This window comes from Gambusia affinis, linkage group LG14, assembly GCF_019740435.1.
Source record: "Gambusia affinis linkage group LG14, SWU_Gaff_1.0, whole genome shotgun sequence".
In the NCBI taxonomy this organism is placed as follows: Eukaryota; Metazoa; Chordata; class Actinopteri; order Cyprinodontiformes; family Poeciliidae; genus Gambusia; species Gambusia affinis.
The window spans coordinates 10,044,082-10,065,695 of record NC_057881.1 but is presented as its reverse complement, the minus strand read 5'-3'; the positions used below and the strand labels follow the sequence as shown (position 1 = coordinate 10,065,695).

General features: G+C 41.0%; 2 protein-coding genes and 1 non-coding gene across 4 annotated transcripts; all 3 read left to right on the top strand.

The window, feature by feature from the left end:
* The first annotated feature begins 255 nt into the window (after positions 1-255).
* On the top strand, positions 256-8,246 carry LOC122843086 (26S proteasome non-ATPase regulatory subunit 4). The gene is made up of 10 exons (XM_044137585.1): positions 256-382; positions 946-1,086; positions 2,514-2,628; positions 3,456-3,542; positions 3,678-3,746; positions 4,453-4,668; positions 6,271-6,379; positions 6,474-6,605; positions 6,681-6,733; positions 7,727-8,246. The coding sequence occupies exons 1-10, from the start codon at positions 357-359 to the stop codon at positions 7,895-7,897; spliced, it is 1,119 nt and encodes a 372-aa protein (XP_043993520.1). The 5' UTR covers positions 256-356; the 3' UTR covers positions 7,898-8,246.
* Positions 8,247-9,414: 1,168 nt separating this feature from the next.
* Positions 9,415-21,184, top strand: znf687b (zinc finger protein 687b). Of its 2 annotated transcripts, none has more exons than XM_044137549.1 (10): positions 9,415-9,510; positions 11,970-14,243; positions 15,758-15,999; positions 16,083-16,267; positions 17,424-17,600; positions 17,684-17,846; positions 18,653-19,006; positions 19,080-19,180; positions 19,712-19,799; positions 20,166-21,184. In XM_044137549.1, exons 2-10 carry the CDS (start codon positions 11,984-11,986, stop codon positions 20,778-20,780), a joined length of 4,185 nt encoding a protein of 1,394 aa, XP_043993484.1. In that variant the 5' UTR covers positions 9,415-9,510; positions 11,970-11,983; the 3' UTR covers positions 20,781-21,184. The 2 variants fall into 2 exon arrangements, with proteins under 2 accessions (XP_043993484.1, XP_043993482.1); XM_044137547.1 differs by having other exon boundaries at positions 15,704-15,999.
* LOC122844287 lies at positions 17,879-18,013 on the top strand. Its single transcript, XR_006372849.1, has one exon. It is a non-coding gene; the product is annotated as a small nucleolar RNA SNORA13 (small nucleolar RNA).
* Positions 21,185-21,614: the final 430 nt, after the last annotated feature.

The window sequence follows — 21,614 nt, the reverse complement described above, 5'->3', positions numbered from 1 at the left end:
ATGAATACGGACACTTTTTCAAGAAACATTACTACATGGTATTTTTGAATTGGATATAAAGTCAGAATTTGCCAAAGTATCATCTGGATAACCTATTACAATTCTTATTTATCAAGATAAATAAACAGATGACCTCAGAATCACCCCAAGTGATTTCTGGGGTAAACGTGTCCTTTGGCTTACCAGAGACTCCGCCTACTCGGCGTCGTCCGGCTTTCCGGGTGACAAACGGTGCGCACGCAGCTTATAAGTCGAACGCAACATTACGTGACCAATCCTATGGGCTCTTATTCAGTTTTTGTCCAATAGGATTGGGGTTTTTTAGACTTGCCAGAAAGCAACAAGAAGTTTCCAAAATGGTGCTCGAAAGTACTATGGTTTGGTAAGAACTCTAGAAACGAATTTTAAGTAGTTTGTAAACTATTTCTTGTTTATAATAAAAAGAATGACAGGGTAGAACTCGACAATTGAAATTGTTAAACTGAACACAGGACGAATGTTGCGGCTTTCTGACCTGATAAATAACGGTTAAGAGCTAGGCGGCTAAAACAGAGTTGAGTGGCTGAGTCATTGTAGCTAAAATTAGCCAATAATTCCCGTCCTAGTAAAGGATTTATTTAGCTAAAATATGTCGGTATAATTCTAGCACTTAAAATTGAAAGCTTTTTGTTCTGTTATGGTAAAAGTGAATTCTTTATTGTTAAGACCAGTCACAACAGTGGTGTTATCCATAGCCAGTTGCGTTAGTTGTTTTTTAAACATGTAAAGTTCTTCTTTGTAACATTACTCATAAATCTTGTTTTTGGATGCTTGATATATGGAACGGACTTAAGATGTGATACTAATTCAACCACTTTGTTAGACTTAACATTACATTTTGGTTAAGGTTATGAACCAGTTGTCTGACTTACGAGGTGAGCCTCATTTTAACGTCTTTACCTTTAGTGTGGACAACAGCGAATACATGAGAAATGGAGACTTTCTACCCACAAGACTACAGGCTCAGCAGGACGCTGTCAACATCGTTTGCCACTCCAAAACACGCAGCAACCCGGAGAACAACGTTGGGCTCATCACCATGGCAAAGTAAGCTTTTTCCCTACATTACATTAATTCATAATTTACATATCAAGAGACGATCTACTGATAGAGATACACAGTTAATTGCAGTTGCCACTACAGTATCAACATCTCACAAGACTTTGATGTTGATGCAATATTTGATAACTATATTGCAATAAGAAAAATAGTTCTTGTTTCGCAACAAGTGCAGTGCATAAACAGATTAATAATTCTTATTTGTAGAGGTCTTCCCATCTTGACTGCTTCACACAGCTCTTTTCTGTTGGCTGCTCTAGCCCAGTACAAAAATCACACACACACACACAGTCCCTGTAACAATGTTTGTCATACATTCAAAGAAATATGTTTAGTAGTCAATGTGTATAGATCAGTGATGCCCAACGTCAGACCTCGAGGACTGGCATCCTGCATGTTTCAGTTCTCTCCCTGGTTTAACACACCTGGATCCAATGACAGCTCATTAGAAGGCCTAAGAACAACATTGACATACTGAAAAGGTTGTTACTATCACGAGGGAGAGAACTAAAACATGCCGTATGCTGGCCTCTGAGTACCGACTTTGGGTACCACTGGTATAGAACAACATGTATTTTTTTAAAATTCCATGGCTAAATACATAAAATTTCAGGCAGATCATCTTCAATCTAGTAGGATAATTACTAACTCACTTAATTGTTTTGTGTGAGGGACCAGACGCAAACGAGGACAAAAAAAGTGAAAAAGTTTCAATTTAATTCTTCCAAAAATAATTAACAAAGCATAAAGATTTAATGCAAGAATAAGTAACATATTTGGGCCCAATTTAACTGAGGTCAACTGAACTCTAACCGAACACAAACAAAACTGACCCACAAACAAAGAACAAAAGGCTTCTTAAATAGGGGTGGAGTAACCTAAATCTACCACATGAGGGAGGCACAACATAACAAAAGAACAAACAAATACAACATTAACTAAAGTATCCTATGAAACAAATAAAGCTAAGCTAACTTTAACTTAGCACAAACAATAATAAGTGAATATTTAAGTGACAAAATTAACTAAGATCAACTTGAAACAACAAAGTCTCCCCCAATCAGTCTTTCAGAAAAACAAATGGTTTGTTCCAGGTTTCCTCCTCCAGCTGGTTTGTAATTGCAGCAGCTCAAACAAAAGAACAAGTGTGAGCAAACCATTCAGACAGACATTAACTAAAGTGTGCACCCATTAGAAAATATATGTCTAAATAAAATAATTAACTATAAGCTATAGCTAATATAAAAACAAAATAAATACTAACACGATGTGGTGGTGGTAAGAGCATCCACCCCATTTTGAAAAAGCTGTATTTTCTCCATTTTACCTTTGGCTAATTGTCCAATGAGATTGCATGCCACTCTCTGAATACCAAGTATGGCTAACAGTGTGTTTGTGTTTCTTCTGTGATGTAGTAACTGCGAGGTCCTTACCACCCTGACATCAGATTCTGGCCGCATCCTGTCCAAACTACACGCAGTCCAACCCAGAGGAAGAATCTCATTCTGTACAGGCATCAGAGTGGCTCATGTAAGCAGTTCACCAATTCAAACTTTGATTTAACACATTTGTGAGTATAGAAAAGATCTGTTCTTGAAATTGAAGCAGTATTTTGTGCTCCTGTGTGTATCCTTGTAAGTTTTTTTTTGTTGTACTATTTAAACCAAATCATAGAGATGTTACATTTCAATCACACAATAAGCAAAATAAATCACAGCAGATTCTCTAAACATACCTAAAAATTGTTGCTTTAATAAATGGTCTTTGCAAGTAAGGTGTTTATAATTCACTAGAAATTAAAGCACTTAATAATCTAGTTCATCCAGTAGAGTGGTTTCTCTACCTGCTACAGAACTCAAAGTTTTCAGATTTTTTACCATTCAAACACTGAAAACTGCAAAACAAAAATCAAGATCAGACACAACACAACTGAACCAAAACAGCATGAAAAATAAATAGATTTAGTTAAAATAAATTGAACAGACTCACAAGTCACAGCCAAACTGGCTGTAGTGTAATGGAAAAATTAACAAAATCCAAAAAGGGAGGCCTAGAAATCAAAATATTTACCTAGTTATAAAAAAATAACAAATTGAGACTTCTAAAATCACAAAATACCAAATATCTAAACTCATAAGCCAGACAAATCTTATTAATTGTGGTATGTATAAATCCACTGGAGTTTTAAATCTTTTTCTTTTCATCTCATCTGAAAAATCCTGAACGAAGGATATGGGAAGTTTCACAGATGTATATTAAATCCATTATCCTTTTCAAAATATTAAGTATTTTTACGTGTGCATCTTAAAGCAGAGCAGCACTTTTTGAGCAGCCATGTTTATATCTGTCTTTTTCAGCTGGCTCTAAAACACAGACAAGGCAAAAACCACAAAATGAGGATCATTGCCTTTGTTGGGAGTCCTGTGGAGGATAATGAAAAAGATGTGAGTCTAGGTGTTTCATGACATTTTGCTGTAAATCTTTTCTGAGGAATGTCTTCGCACTACTCTTTTCACTTCAACCTGTTTTCTTTCTGCCTCAAACCTCCCTGTCTCTGTCCCACTATGCTGGTCTGACAGCTTGTTAAGATGGCGAAGCGCTTGAAAAAGGAGAAGGTGAACGTGGATATCATCAACTTTGGAGAAGAGGTGAAGACTTGATTTTCATGATCACTAATGAAATCTGACAGCTAAATCTAGTTTTTGGATTCCTTTAGACTTGGAAATTGCAAAAATATTCCTTTTAACATATTTTATTTACTCGATTGGTATGAGGAAAAAATAAAGTATTGGTTTACCAGACATTTATCAATTTTCTGAAGCTCAAAAATGAAACAAGGCTCAATAAAAGTTGTGGATTTTCTATTGATTTATGTTTAAATTACATGCTTCCTGCTGACTTGCAGTCTCCAAAATCAAAAAGGGTCTTTTCATATATTTTCTGGACTTTAGCCTTTAGAATTAGGTTTACCTGGATTGTGGTTATTAAAATTGGTCTGATTTTAGATATTTGTTTTATTTCTTACCAAAATAAAGGTGTCAGTATTCCCAAATGGTGCTTTAAACAGCCTTCATTGGGGGCGATACTTCAGTTCTTTTATCGAAGTTCAAAAGTCACAGATTTCGGAGAAGAGATGATTTAGTCCAAATACAAAAAACCCCCAAAAAACTTCAAAATGGCTCTATTCCACTCACCAGAAACCGAAAGCCAGATCCAGCATTGTTTTGTTTCATGATTTTATCAAACAATATTTTGTACTCGAAGGTTCAGGATGTCACAAAAATACCAGAAAACAATGTAGACAGTTAAAGTACAGAAGTTTGAAATTAAAGGTGTTTTCTGTGGCTTCTTCAGGAGGTGAACACAGAAAAGCTGACAGCATTTATTAACACTCTAAATGGAAAGGAGGGAACAGGCTCTCACTTGGTCACGGTTCCTCCTGGACCCAGCCTGGCAGACGCACTGCTGTCCTCTCCCATCCTGGCCGGCGAGGGAGGCTCTATGATGGGGCTGGGCGCCAGCGACTTTGAGTTTGGTGTTGACCCGAGCGCTGATCCAGAGCTGGCCTTGGTAAGCAGCAAAAATATCTGCCCTGGATACTAGTTAGCTTAGCATTTAACAGCAACTTTTAAATTAGCCCAAAGGAACACAGAATCAAAATGCCACAACTTCATAGTGACGTCTTAATATCTGCAACTGTTTGTATTCTTAAAAAAGAAAAAAAATGTACAGCCTGTTTATTAATCTGAACTGAGATAAAGACTTAATTCAAGGTGTCCCATTTTGAAAAATGTAGATAAGTTGTCCAATAACTAGAGAATGGATTCGAAATTTTGCGAAAAGCTTTCAAATTAATCGATCTATTAGTCCAGTTGCAAAATGGAAAGTAAAGAAAGATCCAAAGATTTTTAGTGGAAAAAAAGACCGTGGAAAATTTTTTTTAGCTTTATTTTTTAACCAAAATTAGTTGTGGAATAAATTTTGCCCCCCTTGTTATTAATATCTGGTCTTCTCTTATTACATTTCATTGGGTTGGAGCAACTGGGACTTTTTTCCATTCCTCTTTACACAGTCTTGCGTAATTGATTAGTCTAATTTTCTGTAGCTCATCTTCAGTTATTATTTATTTATTTTTTTTGCATTCCAAAATAGTTGAAAGTAAATAAAGGGTATTTTTACCATAGTGACCATAGTTGAAACCAAATAAGGGATATATATATTCATCCATTAACATCAAATCTGCCTCAAATGTTCCCAGAAAACTAAACTTTAGTCGTACCAAGACACACAGTTCCAGGTAAATTCCCAGTAGAGTTTAAATACTCCATGTTTATGTTTATGATGGTAGGACAGAAAGGGCTTTTTTTTCCCCTCCTGCCATCCCTTCAAGTAACCAGTTGGCATGTAAAGGGCATCTATTTATTGCAATTTTTACTTATCTTAGCATGTACTCAAATTAAAAGTATGATCTTTGGGAAAAATGGTTCAAGAATATGCTCTAAACCACAGTTGCCCTGCAACTTTTAGATGTGCCTCTGCTGCACCACACCTGAATAGAATAATTAGGCCATTAGCAAGGCTCTGGAGAACTGATCTACACAAGGAGGGGGTAATTAAGCCATTTCATTCCAGTGTTTTATACCTGTACCAAACACAGAAAAGCTGACAGCATCTAAACTGCTAAAAACACATCTAAAAACTGCAGGACAGTGACTCTTGAGGACTGGAGTTTGACACCCCTGCTCTAAACCGGTGGTCCCCAACCCTGGTCCTCAGGGCCCACTGACCTGTATATTTTAGATGTTTCCCTGCTGCTGTACACCTGGGTTAAATGAACAAGTGATTAAGCAGCTTCTGCAGCAATTGCAGGAATGCAATCATATGAATCAGCTGTGCTGGAGTCTAGACTCATGCAGGACAGCAGTCCCTGAGGACCAAGGTTGGGGACCACTGCTCTAAAGAATGGAATAAACTTATATAGGGGTTAAATTCTTTTGACACCTGTAATGTATTTTCTTAATTTTGTTTTGAACACTGACATTTTTTAAGGACTGCACCTACATTGCTCTAGCTGTGTTTCCTGTTTGTCAGGAAACAGGATTTGTTTCCTGTTGATCACAAATTATTATTTGTGATTATTCCTCATTGTGGCATTTCTGTGATTGGCTTTAGGCCCTGCGTGTTTCAATGGAGGAGCAGCGACAGCGGCAGGAGGAAGAGGCTCGCAGAGCTGCTGCTGCTTCTGCTGCCGAGGCAGGCGTCTCCACACCCACTGCAGACGGTAGCTAAAAGATTTCTTGGATGTTTGCTAGAATTGACTCGATTGTTATAAAACAGCAGAAAATGATGGATTTTCATTGTCATTGTTTTGACAGAGTCGGAGGACGCCTTGTTAAAGATGTCAGTCTCTCAGCCTGAGAGTGGTGCTGCAGTGCTTCCTGATTTCAGCAGCATGACAGAAGAAGAACAGATAGCGTACGCCATGCAGATGTCTCTCGCTGGAGGAGGTGGGTTTCATTCCTTATGCAAGTTTATACTTCATTCCCTCTTTGTATGTTGGATAATTGTTTTCTTGTGAACAGAGTATGGTGAGATGGAAACGGAAGTGCCAATGGACGCTGCAGAGTCAGCCAAGGTCAGTCTTTCTCAGTCTGTGGAGTTTGTTTTAGTCAAACAGAAGTTGGAATATGAAAACAACTTAAGGCTCCAGCTAAATGTATTTTCAGACAATAGTTTTATTAACAGAGCGATGCATTTTTGACTTGTGGCCTTCAGGGAATGACCCTGATGGAGGCCATGAGCTGAAAGTCCTTGGAATTGGGTAAAGTTGTGCCAATGACTTCATAACTGTGCTATGGAAGTCACCATCTTATAAAAAGACATTTAGCTGCTGAGTATTCCTGTTTCTGGATCTGTTATCTTTGGTTGCCTAGCAACAACTACTCATGTCTCATGCGCAATAGCAGTTTCATTTTTTGCCACAAAGCCTTGTAACTGCTTGTAAAAGAACGGTGTGGAGTAAAGAGAGAAACGACTTAAAAGGGAGTATTTCAAATATTTAAAACAAAAATGATCAATTATGGATATTGACTGATATGAAACACTGCTATCATGGTATGTTTCTCAGCCATTTCATCTTCTGCTGGAAAACGTAGTTTTTTTTTCAGGTCTAAATAATTATGAAAAAATAATTGTATTTCCAGAATATATTCCCCGTCCTATTTAAATTTGTATTTATTCATCTATCGTTCATCATGGATTCATCTGTTAACCCATTAATCAAGCCATCCTCTTGCTTTTTTCCTCTTTGTGGCTTTTTGAAAGTCAATATGTAAAACTAAACCTCTCTAATGCCTGCTATAGTTTCAGAGTAAACCATTAAATTCATTCTTGTAAAATGGTTTCCCTTCATAATCAATAAAGTATTTTTGAATTGAAAAGAGACAACACTGTATATATGTGGAATTTGAACCATCACAAATTAATTTTAAAATGTATTCTGTTGATAAGAAATTATTTTCCCAGTATGACCCAAGAGGTAAACAAGGTTGTGATATCTGGAGGCAATATTTTAAATTCAGTTAAAAAAAAAAAATCCACAGCTAAACTTTCTATTTTTTTTTTAAAGGAGGAGGATGACTATGATGTAATGCAAGATCCAGAGTTCCTTCAGAGCGTCTTGGAGAACCTGCCTGGAGTCGATCCCAACAACGAGGCCATCCGCAACGCAATGGGCTCACTGGCCTCCCAGACTGGAAACAAGCAAGACAGCAAAAAAGATGAAGAGAAGAAGAAATGAGACGACCAAACAAAAATGAACAGTTGCAGGATTTCTTTACATATGACTGCTGATGCACTCTGCATTACAACATTCTGTCATTTAAAACTCTCCTTCAAAACACCAAATAATTAAAAAAAATCTGTATTAATTTGACAGCACAAATTTCCTTGAAATACAATTTGATGAAGTTACAAAATATTAGGATCATTTGTTACTTTGAACATTCTTTTCTTTTTTCTTGTGATTAATAACCAATTCATTATTAATCATAGCTGCAGGCTATACAATTATTCCCCTGGCCTGTTTGGTTTTTTTTTTTGTTTTGTTTTTTTGCAATAAAAGTCTGGGTTTAAATGCCTCATTTTCACGTTTGTGCCTTCTGGGACTCGTTTCTGGCATCAGTGAAAAGTTAGAGACAAAAATAGATTAAATCACAGCAAATTATCAGAATAGTTCTAAGAATGGGACCTCGTAGTTTAACAGTGTGTTTTAATAATCTGTGTAATAAAAGTAAGAAATGAACGTGTCGTTTGCGGCAGCATCCTTGCGATTTTCCCAACGCTGGCTTGATGGGATGTGTGTGATCACGTGATGGGAAGCGCACAGTGATGGAAATTGTGGCGCTTTTCCTTGATTCGAATATTTTGGCTCCACGTTGACGGGCATCCCGCTCGGATTTTGAACTGCTCTGCATTACAATATCTAGGGAAAATTATGAAAGTCACTATACCACATTTTCGAAGTAAGTTTAACTAATATTGTGTATTACAAAACTGCAATTTAAAATGAGGAATAGTGGAAAACTTTAGAATTCTTTAATTGTTCATGTATTGTCTGAATTGTAGATCCCTTCAAAAATCATATTTTATCCTTTAGTCAAAAGATAAACAATACCACTATAATTTGAGAAAAAGTTAGAACACATTACTCCCTAACAGCTAATCTTAGCCTTTCTGATAAAAATAAACTCTTGATTCTCATTTTATCCATACTAGTCCCGGTACTACTCAGAGGAAAGTTTTCCCTTCTCTTGTCAACTTTGAGATGTGTGAGGAGTTTCTTGCATAAGCTTCATGTTTGAAGCCACCCCACTGCATCTTCATTTTCCATTCCCACAACTTTCCATTTTATAATTTATAACCAGTAATTGGTGGACATACAGGCATATTTTGGCTCACTTTCATACTGCTAAGGCCAGTTCTGAATTGGGCTGAACTCAGTTGCACATTATATAATGTTTCACTCGATGAAAGACCTGACAGAGATGCAAACAATGATCCTCCACCAATTCTGTACTTTAGAGTATATGGTTCTTTTTCTTCAATGGAATTAAATACAAAAAAAAAGAGAGATCAACCAAACGTATATTTATCTTACTTTTGAGTTGTGGCTTGATATCTTACAACAAAACAGGAGACAAATAACTAAAAATTCTGTTTTGTATGAAGCGAGCATCTAATTTAAACTTGAATTAAATAAGTGAGAAAAGTATAGCATTTATTATGACGTCTCCTATCGTCCATCAAAAAGTCTCGGCAAACACAAACGGCTCCGTCACCAACAGCACACCGTCAGAAGCGCAGCATATTCTGCTGAAAACGAGCTAGGATAGTCGGGAATCGCACATCCAGGTAAACAATCCATAATACATCAAATATTAAAGAAAAATCCCCATCCCTGCCATCATTTTCTCCGTCATCGTCGACCCTTCGAACAGCGGATTCTGGCCGCTGTCAGACCTGACGCCAGCAGACCGCTCCTGTTGCTTTTAACGGCGGTGGCTAGCTGGTTAGCTCGATGACCCCTCTCCGTCTTGGCTGGAGCTCAGCGGCCAGCAGCCACAGACGGAAGGGAACATCGTTAGCTTAAAATAACGGAGCCCGCTGCTACAGAAACGCTGTTTCAAAACGAACCGCCACAAATATGGTCACTGTTTTTAAACCCTAGCGTAGTAGCGAAAGCGTGACTAAATCGGCGTTACCCCATTCATGGTTTAAAAGAGCCGAGCCTGTCACCGGAGGAAGGTTTGGTTGCAGAAACGCCGCCGCTAGCACTCGCCTAGCCGGCTAGTTAATGGTAGTGCAGGAGACTGAAACACCCATCCAACCTGCTTCAGGTTCCTGGAGCTTGGCAGGTTATGTTTAACAAATATGCATGTGTGACATATCTAGCAAATAACCGACACGTTTAAAGATATTATTATGTCTAAATATCACAGTACACATGTATTAAGCCGTTTGCAGCCAGACAGCTCAAGTTCATTGTCAATATACCAGCTTTTGCTCCCAGATCTGTTTATTATTATATTTAGTTTATTCGTGCGGGAGGATGAATATTTGTACCTTATTTAAATGTTGGTCATAATGGTGATTTTTTTCGGCAGGAACACACAAAAATGAAATTATATTGAACGGAGGAGATCAGATTCATACCCCAATCACCTGTCAGAAAACAAATAAAATGCATTGAAGTTTGTGCTTGTAAGATGACAGAAAAAGTTAAAGGGGTGTGAATACTTTTGCGAGGCAACGAAAATTAAGCAATTACCACAATATCATGGCAGGGTTTTTTGTTTCACAGTTGAATAGATTTATATGACATTTATTTGCAAGTATGAAAGTATTAAACAGTGGCTAAGCAGTTTTTTTTATTCTGTATTGGGGGCCTCACAATTTGTCATCATTATATCTCACGAAGAACTGTTTGAAATGCAATATTTGTGTGTTATATTCCAAGCTTTGCATGCAGATGATATTTTGAGCATGTTTGATTTAGACTCAATGCAACAGTTGCCTGTATCTGACAGATAAATGTGCCCAAGATGCTGAAAGACACAAACTGATTCAGAAACGTTGAATTGACAGATGTGTTTATCACTATTGATAACCTCACTGTGATATTTAACAATAATATAGTAACCTCTAACCTTGAGCAGGCCTGTTCTTTATCTACTAAATGTTGCTGCTACCCTGTTGGTGAATACAATTTTGCAAAAGATTTTGCAACAAAGACGCAAGTTCAAGCTCTTATTTAATACTTCTAAAGTGTGATTATTAGTTCCATTCACTTAAATACAGAAACATCTCTTTTATCCATTTTAATTAAATAGATCAAAACTGAAATGTTGCCTGTTTTTCTGTCAGCTCGTAGAGACGCAGCATGTTTTTTGCTGCACTTTGATTTGACTTTAGTAAAAACCAGTTAGAGGAGACAGGCTTACGCTTTGATGCACAGATGGAGAGATTTTTGTACTTCCTAATTTTCAGTTAAATTCAGAGCTATCAAACTTGCTGCTAATGATCAAATTAGAGCAAGGTTTACAGGAATTTGCTTTTATATATTGTAGGGCCGAAGCTATCGATTACTTTAGTAATCGAATATTCTGCCGATTAGTTGAGTAAAGGAAAAAAAAATATTCACGTTCTGCAGAGTTTTATTTTAATTAATAGATAATTTTATACAATATTAAAAATGCAACAATAAATAATTCAAGCATTTTATTAACCAAAATGCAATAATAGTATTAATTAGTGCATAATTGATCATTTGTGGTAAAAGATGCATCTGCAGCTAAAAAAACTACTTTTAACATTGACATTTGAAGAACTCAGGCCTTTCTGCTTGACTTAACATTAATAAATTGTTGAGATAATGTGTTTATCAACCTGTTTATTATTATTGAATAGGAGATTTAATTGATCTTTTTGCTGAATTTGAACTAGGTGAAGCTAAATTCTGGGTCTAACATACTTACAGAAAAAAAGTGTTTTCAGTCTTAAAGGCAAAAAAATTTGTTCACCTTTGGCTAAATTACTGCCCTGAGTAAATTTGTTGTTTCAGAAAATGGCCTTTTGTTTTGAATCTGTATATACTAACGATTATTTTATTACTAAATTAGTTGATGATTATTTCAGTAAGTAGTTAATCACGATTAATTGTTTCAGTCCTACTATATTGTATTCCTTTTGAAAAAGATGTAATGAAGAAGGAAACTAAGCAGAAAATGAAAATTGGCCAGTAAAAACCTGATCACTGAATTTTCAGATTTTCCAGATGAATACTTATGTTTCTGTATTTTCTAATGTTCCAGGAGGGGATCCCGGTATGGGGGACATGAAGACCCCAGATTTTGATGACCTATTGGCAGCGTTTGATATCCCTGACATAGATGCCAAAGAGGCCATACAGTCTGCGCCAGATGAGGCTGAGGGCCCCCACGGACCGGCCGGTCCGCCCCTGGGAAAGCAGGAAGGCGTGGTGGGCGTTGGATCCTCCCTGAGGCCGCCCAGTCCCTCTGACCCCCAGGCGGACACCTCCATTGTGAGCGTGATCGTGAAGAACAAAGTCCGGCATGAAGCCGTAGACGGCGGGGACGGAGATGCGGAGCAGCACCCCATTGATGTGATCGCGGGAGCGGATGCCGGTCCTCGACTCGGCGCCTGCGCCGAATCCGAAGCTCTCAATCACAACGGTTTTGGAGCTTCCGGTGTTTCCATGCCTCTTTCCCTCGGCCAGACCCAGTCCAACGGAGGGCCATGGTCCGTGAACACTCCCAAAGCGTCCGCAGAAGCGGCTGGCGCCAGTACAGCCAAGCCTCACAAACAGGGCGGGAACATTTTCAACAGACTCAAACCTCTGGTGGCACAGGGGTCTGGAGATCCGGTGGGCCGGGCCAGGAAGATGCAACTCCTGCAGCAGCAGCACCAGCAGCAGCAGGACACAGGTCAAGAGAGGGCGGATGCCGTCAAAGCCTCCCTTCCTTCATCTTCCTCCGGGTCGTCCTCTCCCGCCGGACTCGCCTTGCCGTTCTTTCCACCGTCCAAGCCTCTGCTTTCAGCTCCTCCTTCTGCACCTTCATTGCAGCCGCTGCTCTCATCTCAGCCTTTCAACGGCGCCCCAAAAGGCGGAGCTGGCGGATTCCAGCACCAGGTGGAGGAGGACGATTCCGACCCAGATCTGGCGAGTCCTCTGGTGATCCAGGAGAACCCCGACTCACCGACTAACGCGCAGATGAGCAGGCGATACAAATCTGATTCTGTTTTGTCGCAGCCCGTGTCCTCTGCTGCATCCCAACCAAAACCTGGGGACACTCCTTCTATGTCCGCTCCACAGTCCGGCTCAGTGGAGGCTCCACAGGTGGAGGAGAGACATCCAGAACATGTAATAGAGGAGAGAGATTCACCTGAGAGCCCTGAGCCAGAGATGCCAAATTCAGCCGCTCAGGTTCCGGCAAAGCGGTGCTCCAGCCCCGCTGTGGCGTCCACTCCGCCTCCCCCTGAGCTGCGGGTGCCTAAAGAGGAGGAGGAAGAAATGGAAGTGGGAAACAGCATCGATAGGGTCGCGGATGGCAAAGCGGACAAGGGAGAAAATATGGAGGTGGACAATGGAAAGGCTAAACCATCTTCCACTGATGGAGGAGAAACAGGAAGTGCTGCTCCTGCTCCTCCTGGAGCTCCATCCCGGCCCCTCAAAGTCAGGATAAAAACCATTAAAACCTCCACAGGTGGAATTACCAGGACTGTGACCAGGGTGGCGTCAAAAGGTGGTGGAAAAGGCTTGGACCCTAAAGGTCAAACTGGGGATCACAGGCTTTTATCAAACAAAACACAAAAGACGGACGTTTCCCCTGGCCTCATCACGACATCTTCCCAAAAAGTAAGCTCTCTGAACGCTCTGCCTGTTTCTACACTCGCAGCCAGCAGCGTCATGCTCGCCGCCGCCACAAAGGTTCAAAACAAGATGGCTTCTTCGGACAAGGCGAAGGTTTCGGCCACGGCTGTAAGCATCACCAAGTCCGCCGCCCTGCCGGCGACGCCCGCGGTGGCTTCCTCCCCCAAGTTCTCTGTCGCTGCCAGCGGGATAAGCGTTCGCACGGCCGCCAACAAAACAGCCAATGGAGGAGGTGGCACCATCTCGGGCAACGCCGTCCAGCCAAACAAGCCCGCCTCAATAGTCAACAGCACTGGCGCCGTCATCTCCCGCAGCCAGTCGAGTCTGGTGGAGGCTTTCAACAAAATCCTGAACAGCAAAAACCTCCTGCCAAGCTACAAGCCCGACCTCTCGGCCCCTCCGCCGCCCGAGTGGGGGCTCCCCGTGCCCGCCACGGGTTACCGCTGCCTAGAGTGTGGAGACGCATTCGCTCTGGAGCGCAGCCTGGCACGACACTACGACCGGCGGTCGCTCCGCATAGAGGTCACCTGCAACCACTGTGCCAAGAGGCTGGCCTTCTTCAACAAGTGCAGCCTGCTGCTGCATGCCAGGGAGCACAAAGAGCGTGGCCTGGTGATGCAATGCTCGCATCTGGTCATGAGGCCCGTCACTGTGGAGCAGATGATTGGCCAGCAGGACATAACACCGATTGGTGGTAAGTTGAGGTGCAGAAGCACTCACTACATTACAGCTACAAATGTTGATAAAACCTCCATTAAATGCATTATTTTTTTTCCATTTAATGGAATTTAAATGCAAGACTTTTTACTTTTAATGTAAAACGTGTACAATTAGTTGACTTACGATCAATTGTCAATTAATGACATATTAACATATTTTTGCTGAAGTAAAGCAAAAAAGTATATGGTAAAAAGTCTACTGAAGTATTGAGTAGCTGATCAAATTATCAATCATTTAATATTTAAAAATTACGTAATCAGACTCATCAAAATATAAAGTTAAGTGGAATTTTTGGTATTTCAAGGACCGAAATGACAATAATTGGTAAAAAGTAACAAAAAATAACAAATCAGTCAAGAAGAATGTTCCAAATCAATTTCTTTCAATAAAATACTTATAAAACTTTAACAAAAATTGCATTTTGTCTTTTTCTGGTGAATTTTTGGTTAAAACATGTTTGTTTTTTATTCAGTGGGTAGAGAGTCACATTTTACTCAAGTGAGAATAGCAATACTTCATAATAAAGTTGCTCAAATAAAAGTAAAAAAGTATTGCATAGTAAAAATACTCCTAAGAGTACATTTTTTTCCGAAAAGTTACTCAAGTAAATGTAACTGTGTAAATGTAGCTAGTTACTACAGAACTCTGATTAAAATAACTTCTACTCGATTAGCTAACAACGTCCGCTAGGTAGATCGGCTTTTTTATTGTTGCAGTTTGGCCGCCATCAAGCAGAGGGCGCTGTTGGTCATCCATAAGCGGAGCCGTTGATACAGAATCAAAGATAACGGCCATACTAGAACAGGAAAGAGATACGGTCCAAACAGAGCCCGGGGTGGGAAGCAAAATGCACTTCATGTGGTTCTTTTCAAAAATTTAAACACTCGACGAATTCCTTAAGTTCACGCGGAGAAGCGTCAACTTTTCAACCAAAAATTAATGATATGCTACGAAGGCGAGGACATACGTAACAAGATGAAAAACGGTTGATAGCTTTCGCTTCACGGATCGAAATTTTAACATTCCTTCAAGAGCAGACAGTACCTCTGTATTGATATCTATGTTTATAGGGAATTAAATGTTTAGCATATTTTATTCATTTCATCTTTTGTTCTTCTATTCAGCAACAAAAGGTTCCTGTTTTGTTATATTTTATAGATATGTCTAAGTTTCATAATGTGAGAAAACCACAATTTTCTGTTTATTCAGTCAGCATTTAGAACAGATGACTGATTTTAAGAAAATGACCGATTATCAGTCAGTCAGATAAAATCAATCAACTTTAGATTGATTAATTTGCATCCTCAGTTTGGAACTTGATGCAGCTTGTAATGGTTGTGAATCACACCTATGCATGGATCTTTTTTCTTTTTATCAATCTTCGCTGACCTCCACCTGTTTGTCCTGCTCGGTGTCCACCGTCTGGCCGTCCAGGCCTGCTCACTTCTTCGTCCTCTCCTTCGGTCTCCTCTCCCTCTGCCACATCAGGGGGTGCCGCTGTCCCAGCCGGCTCCAGTCCCATGAAGGACGCCTCGTCTCCAGCGGCAGCAGGTCCGACTCGACCCGTCCGCCGTGCTCCCCAGGGGCCGCAGGCCTTGATGCCGCTCCCCTGCAAGAAGGCCGAGGGGCTACAGTACAACAACTTCAAGTGTCCAGAGTGCCAAACGCAATTCTCCAGCAAGGCGGAGCTGGTCACTCACTTCCAGCAGATCAGAGGTGCTCCCAGCTCGGTGAGGACCAAACCCATATCCTACTGAGGTTTGTTTATATAAAACGGCTGCTGAATGTTTTCCCAAAATGTTTATTTTTGCAGACCTGCAACCAGTGCTCGCCTCCCATGATGCTCCCCAACTCATGTGCCGTGTCTGCCCACCAGAGGATCCACAAACACAAAGCGCCGCACGTTTGTCCCGAGTGTGGTGGGACGGCGCGGCAGGCCAGCTTCCAGACCCACCTGGAGGAGGCGTGTCTGCACTTCGCCAGGCGCATCGGCTACAGGTGGGCAGACATCTGTGTGAAGATGAAACCTCAGCTTTAGTAACGGCAAGAGGGAAAAATATGAAGAATGTAGGACTACAGCGATTAATCGTGATTAATTGATTACAGAAATAATTCTCAATTAATTTAGTAATCAATTAATCGCTATTGAGTATACAGACGGTAAAGAAGATCAATTTCTAAATGAACGATACACTTAATATAAGTGTACAATTTATATATAAGCTGCACAGGCTTAAACTGTATATATATATATATATTTGCATAAAAAATATATGATAAACATTAAGATGCAAACCTTTTTTCGTCTGTACTTATATTTTACCTAAAGCTCCTCAAGTGGCATAATTTTAACTTCACTTGGTTCAAATTCTGTAAAAAAATAATAATAATCTACTAAGCAGCCTTTGCATCCAATTATTAAACAATTAATCCAAAAAAATATTCTGATGTCAATCAGTAATTCAAATAACAAATTGGCACAGTTTGCAGATTTCTCATTTAACTAGTTAACACTTCATACAATATTTGAAATACATTAATACATACAAATAAATAAATGATTCAGTTCTGTTTTTAAATACAAAAATAAATGTTTTATTGCCTAAAATGCAGCCTTCCTGTAGTGAAAGCTTGATTATTTGTAGCAAAAGGATGCATCCGAAACTAATAAATACTTCTAATATCAGCATGTGAAAAGCTCAGGCATTTCTTCTTGACTTAACATCAATACAGTGTCGCGCTGATCTGTTAGATCTTGTTTTTATTCATAACTGAATAGCAAACGTTGGTTAGGAGATTTACTGTACAGGATTTGAACCAGATGAAGTTAAAACGATGCCATTTGAGGAGTTCTGGGTAGAATATATTTACACAAAAAGATGGTTTTTCATCTTAAATGTAAAATGTATCTATATTTTGTACATTTTTGGCTTAATTTTTGCTTTCAGGGTGATGTTTTCTCAGTTTTAAATTTTGTAAACACCAGTTAATGATTATTCGATTCCTAAATTAGTTAACGATTATGTCAACAATCGCTTAATCGTGATTAATTGTTGCTAATTGTGATTAATTGTTACCAGTCGTGATTAATGCTGTTTGTAGATTCACCCAATACGGCAGGTGTAGTTAAGATGGTGTCTTTCTGCTCTTCCAGGTGCTCAAGCTGCCAGGTTGTGTTTGGAGGCCTGAACTCCATCAAGTCCCACATTCAGACAGCTCACTGCGAGGTCTTCCACAAGTGCCCCAGCTGCCCCATGGCCTTCAAGTCCTCCCCCAGTGCCCAGAACCACATCAGCACCCAGCACCCAACACTAACTGGAGGACAGGCCAAGTACGTCCCCCTCCTCCACCCATCCAAAGGTTTTCTTTATTTGAATTTTAAGAGGACCAAATGGTTTTCCTCTCTCTTTACAGGATGATCTACAAGTGTGTGATGTGTGATACGGTTTTTACCCAGAAGCCCCTGCTGTACATGCACTTTGACACTCATTTAGCCAAGCAGAAAGTGCACGTGTTCAAGTGTCCCGACTGCACCAAGCTCTACGCCCAGAAGGGGTCCATGATGGAGCACATCAAGGTGTGTATTTGGACCAGAACGTTTCCTGTCGTCGCCTTCATGTGTTGCCCATCCATTGCTCTCTACAATGGATGTGGTGTCAGAGAAGGCGAACATTAAACCTTGGGTCGGCCTTAGTAGGGTTCCTTCATGGTGACCCTGTCCTAAGTTCTACACCAAGAACATCACTGCAGTGTTTGTTCAGTTTCAGTTCATCACCAGGGTTCTGCAGAACCTGATGCCTGGCTGAGGAATCCATTCAGCCGTTTGGTTCAGGCTGCTGGAGCAGGGCTGCAACTAGAATTTGAAGGGCCAGAGGCCTGGGCCCCACGAGGAAAGAAGTGTGTCTGTGTGTAAAGAGTTAGATTAGAGCGCTGCTATAGATGTCTCTATTAGTTCAAATCTGTCCATTAGTCTGTCCATCCATCTAGAAATCCATCCATCCATCCATCCATTAGTTTGCCCATCTATCCAACATTTATTCATCCACCAATCTGTCCATCTATATCCATCCTTCCATTCATCTTTCCTTTCTTATTTCCTTCCATCCATCCGTCCTTTTGCCTATGCATCCATCCAACCATCATCCATTCATCCTTTTGTCCATCCATACTTCCCTTTTTTCCTTCCATCCATCATCTGTTCATCTATCTATCATTCATTCTTCCATCCATTCATCCCTCCTTTCTTTCTTTCTTTCCAGGTTCTGTATTGTGAATCCTGTCTGCTGTAGAAGTATCCACCATTACAGAGTCAACTCTTCTCTAATGACGCATTAAAGTTCTGTGAACTTCTGGTCTGTAAAGTTTTCCTGTCGTTCTGCTCAGACGGCTCACAGAGGCCCATCAGCCAAACCCGAGTCTCAGCCCGACGCCTCAAACTCCTCCTCAGCTCCCACCAACTCCTCCAGTCCTTCCGGCCTCAAGTCGAAATCCTCTGCGAAGCCCGACACCTCGGACGGCGAGGACTGGGGGCGGGAACAGGAGGAGGAAGACGAGGAGGAGGATGACGACGACGATGAAGGGGATGAGGACTACGAAGCCCCGGGAGGCCAGTCTTCCGGCAGCGCGGGGGTCGGCGGTCATTCCAGTGCCGTGAGCGAGTGGACCTGCCCTCAGTGTCAGACCACCTTCACCGACAACGAAGACTACCTGAGTCATGTGAAGATGGAGCATGGCAAGGTGACGTTCCAGACGCTCAAACAAACGGGACCATCTGAAGAGCAACGTTGTTTATTCTATTTCTGCTCCACAGTTTCCCTGTCGTATCTGCGGCGGGACGTTCAGCACTTCTTCCAGCCTGCGGCGTCACGAACGAGTCATTCATGAGGGAAACAAAAGGATCTTCCATTGCCAGTGAGTCACTTTCATCAATGACGAAAAACATTTCAGAGTGACCCAGTAAAACATAAATGAACAATTAATGCATCTCAGTGAATTAGTTTGACTTTAAAAGTTAATTTAGTGCATCATTTTAATTTAAAAAGTGAAACTCTGAGTTATAATTTAAGCTTTAGATTTTATTTAGATTAACTTTAGATTATCCTGCTAATTATTAAATAGACTGCTTCGTAATTGTGTACCTTTTTCTACCAGTTCTTCCTTCCACTGAACTTTAATTCAGCTCTCTCTAATAAATGGCTTGACATGTATTGATCAAGTTGTAATAAATCTATTTGATCACTTTTTGAAGAATCTTAGAAAGAAATTAACCTGTAGATTGTCTTTTTGTAGACACACAGTTCTCGTCTTAAATTATCATCTTGAATTTGTAATAACATTTTTAAACTCTAAATTAGAGTTCAATTGTTTGATATTCAAATGACATATTCTGGCCCCTAGAGGGCACTAAGAGCATTTTGCATCCGTTCTTATGTGTTTATCCAGGTTTTGCACAGAGGGCAAAAGAACATTTGGCAGCCGGTTCTTGTTGGACAAACATATCCGACTCCATCACAGAACAACAGACGGACAAGTGAGTAAAAAATTTTATTTACAAACTTAATTTTAGAAATCAATTCATTTAAATGAACTGGATTTCTGATAAAAGTGGTCTCTGTAGAATGTGCTTGTCAATATATATATATTTAAATTTAAAATAAACATTAAGATAAAAAGTATCCCATTGTCTGTAAATATGGTCTACACAGAGTTCTTCAAGTGGTGTAGTTTTAGCTCGACCTGGTTCTAATTCTGTAATAAAATAAAATGATCAACCATCCTTTGCATCCAATTATTAATCAGCTAATTGACTTGCTTCCCATCCGTGGGGATAAATGTGTCTATCTGAGCCCTCATGTTGTTGTTTTGAGCACCAAGTTCTTGCTTTGTTTGCGTTCAGGGTCCTCCTCTGACCAGGAAGCGAGCTGCCACAGGAGGCGATGGACCGGGCAGCTCCTCGGAGCTCGACGGCGAGGTCGGACCTCCTGCAGGCCGGGCAGCAGACGAGGAGGAGAGCGCCACAGAGGACGGCGGCGGCGGCGGCGTTGGCCCTGCAAAGAGAACCAGGGCATCGGTGGCGTCCACGTCGTCAGCGCCTGGCGAGCTGGAGGACGAGGACAGCGTCTTCCGCTGCGTCCCCTGCGGCTTCTCCACGGAGGACGGCGCCGAGTTCCAGCGCCACATCCCGCAGCACCGCGGCGACACCGCCGCCTTCCAGTGCCTGCAGTGCGGCGTCTGCTTCGCGTCGGCCGGCTCCCTCAGCAGGCACCGCTTCATCACCCACCGGGTGCGAGACACGCAGAGCGACACGGAACGAGGTGCCCCGCGAGCCCCCAGCTCGCCGAGCACCTCCCCCGGCGCCGCCTCCCCGCTGGCACACCTGGAGGACGGCGACGGAAACCTGGGCTGCAAGGTGTGCGGGCGGCGCTTCGACAAAGCGAAGGACCTCAACACGCACTTCAGGACCCACGGCATGGCCTTCCTCACCGCACACAAGACAGACAAGCCCCAGTAGGGGGCGCAGCGCGAAGACGGACGCGGCTGCAGAACATGAATGTTGATGAAACACTTTTTTTTAGCTCACCCAGAAACATTTTACTCTCTACGGCGCCTCCTCTGTGCGACTGTAGCTGCATGTTTGATCTTGTTACACCTGTGCTAGTCTCGTGAGAAGCTCTTCCTGGGTCAAAAGCCTTTGTATCGGACCCGAGTGAAGCTGGAACTCCACCTTCATAAAGTTGAACGAAATTGGTGTCTAAAGTTTATGCTGCTAAGATTTTTAAGATAGCGTTTCCAGAGGTTATCAAAGTTCAACTTGCCCCCCCATATTTACAAAATATGGTGTCAATCAACTGTGTTACATTTGTGTAGCAAAGAATTTCATTTGTGCAATTATAATAAAACATTTTTTTTAAAGTTTCCAGAGATTAAAGGTCAATCAGCTCCCCCAACATTTACAAAACCAAACAAAATGTGGTGTTAAACTGTATGGCTGTGCAGCAAAAAATATTGTTTGTGCCGCCATTTCCAGACGTTATCAGAGGTCACCCAATTCCCCCACATTTTGTTTTTGCCGTTATAATTTTTAAGGTTCAAAACAAAAAGTTGCCAGAGGTCAAAAAGGTCAACCAACCCCAAAAATTACAAAAAAATAAATAAATATGGTGTCAATCAATTGTGCTCTTTGTGCAGCAAAAAAATCCGTTTGTGCTGTCTCATTTCAAATATACTGTTTGCAGAGGCCAAAGGTCAACCAGCTCCCCCAACATTTACAAAGTCAAACAAAATATGGCATCAAATTTTGCTGCGGTTGTGCAGCAGCAATTTTTGTTACAATTTTTAAAATAAA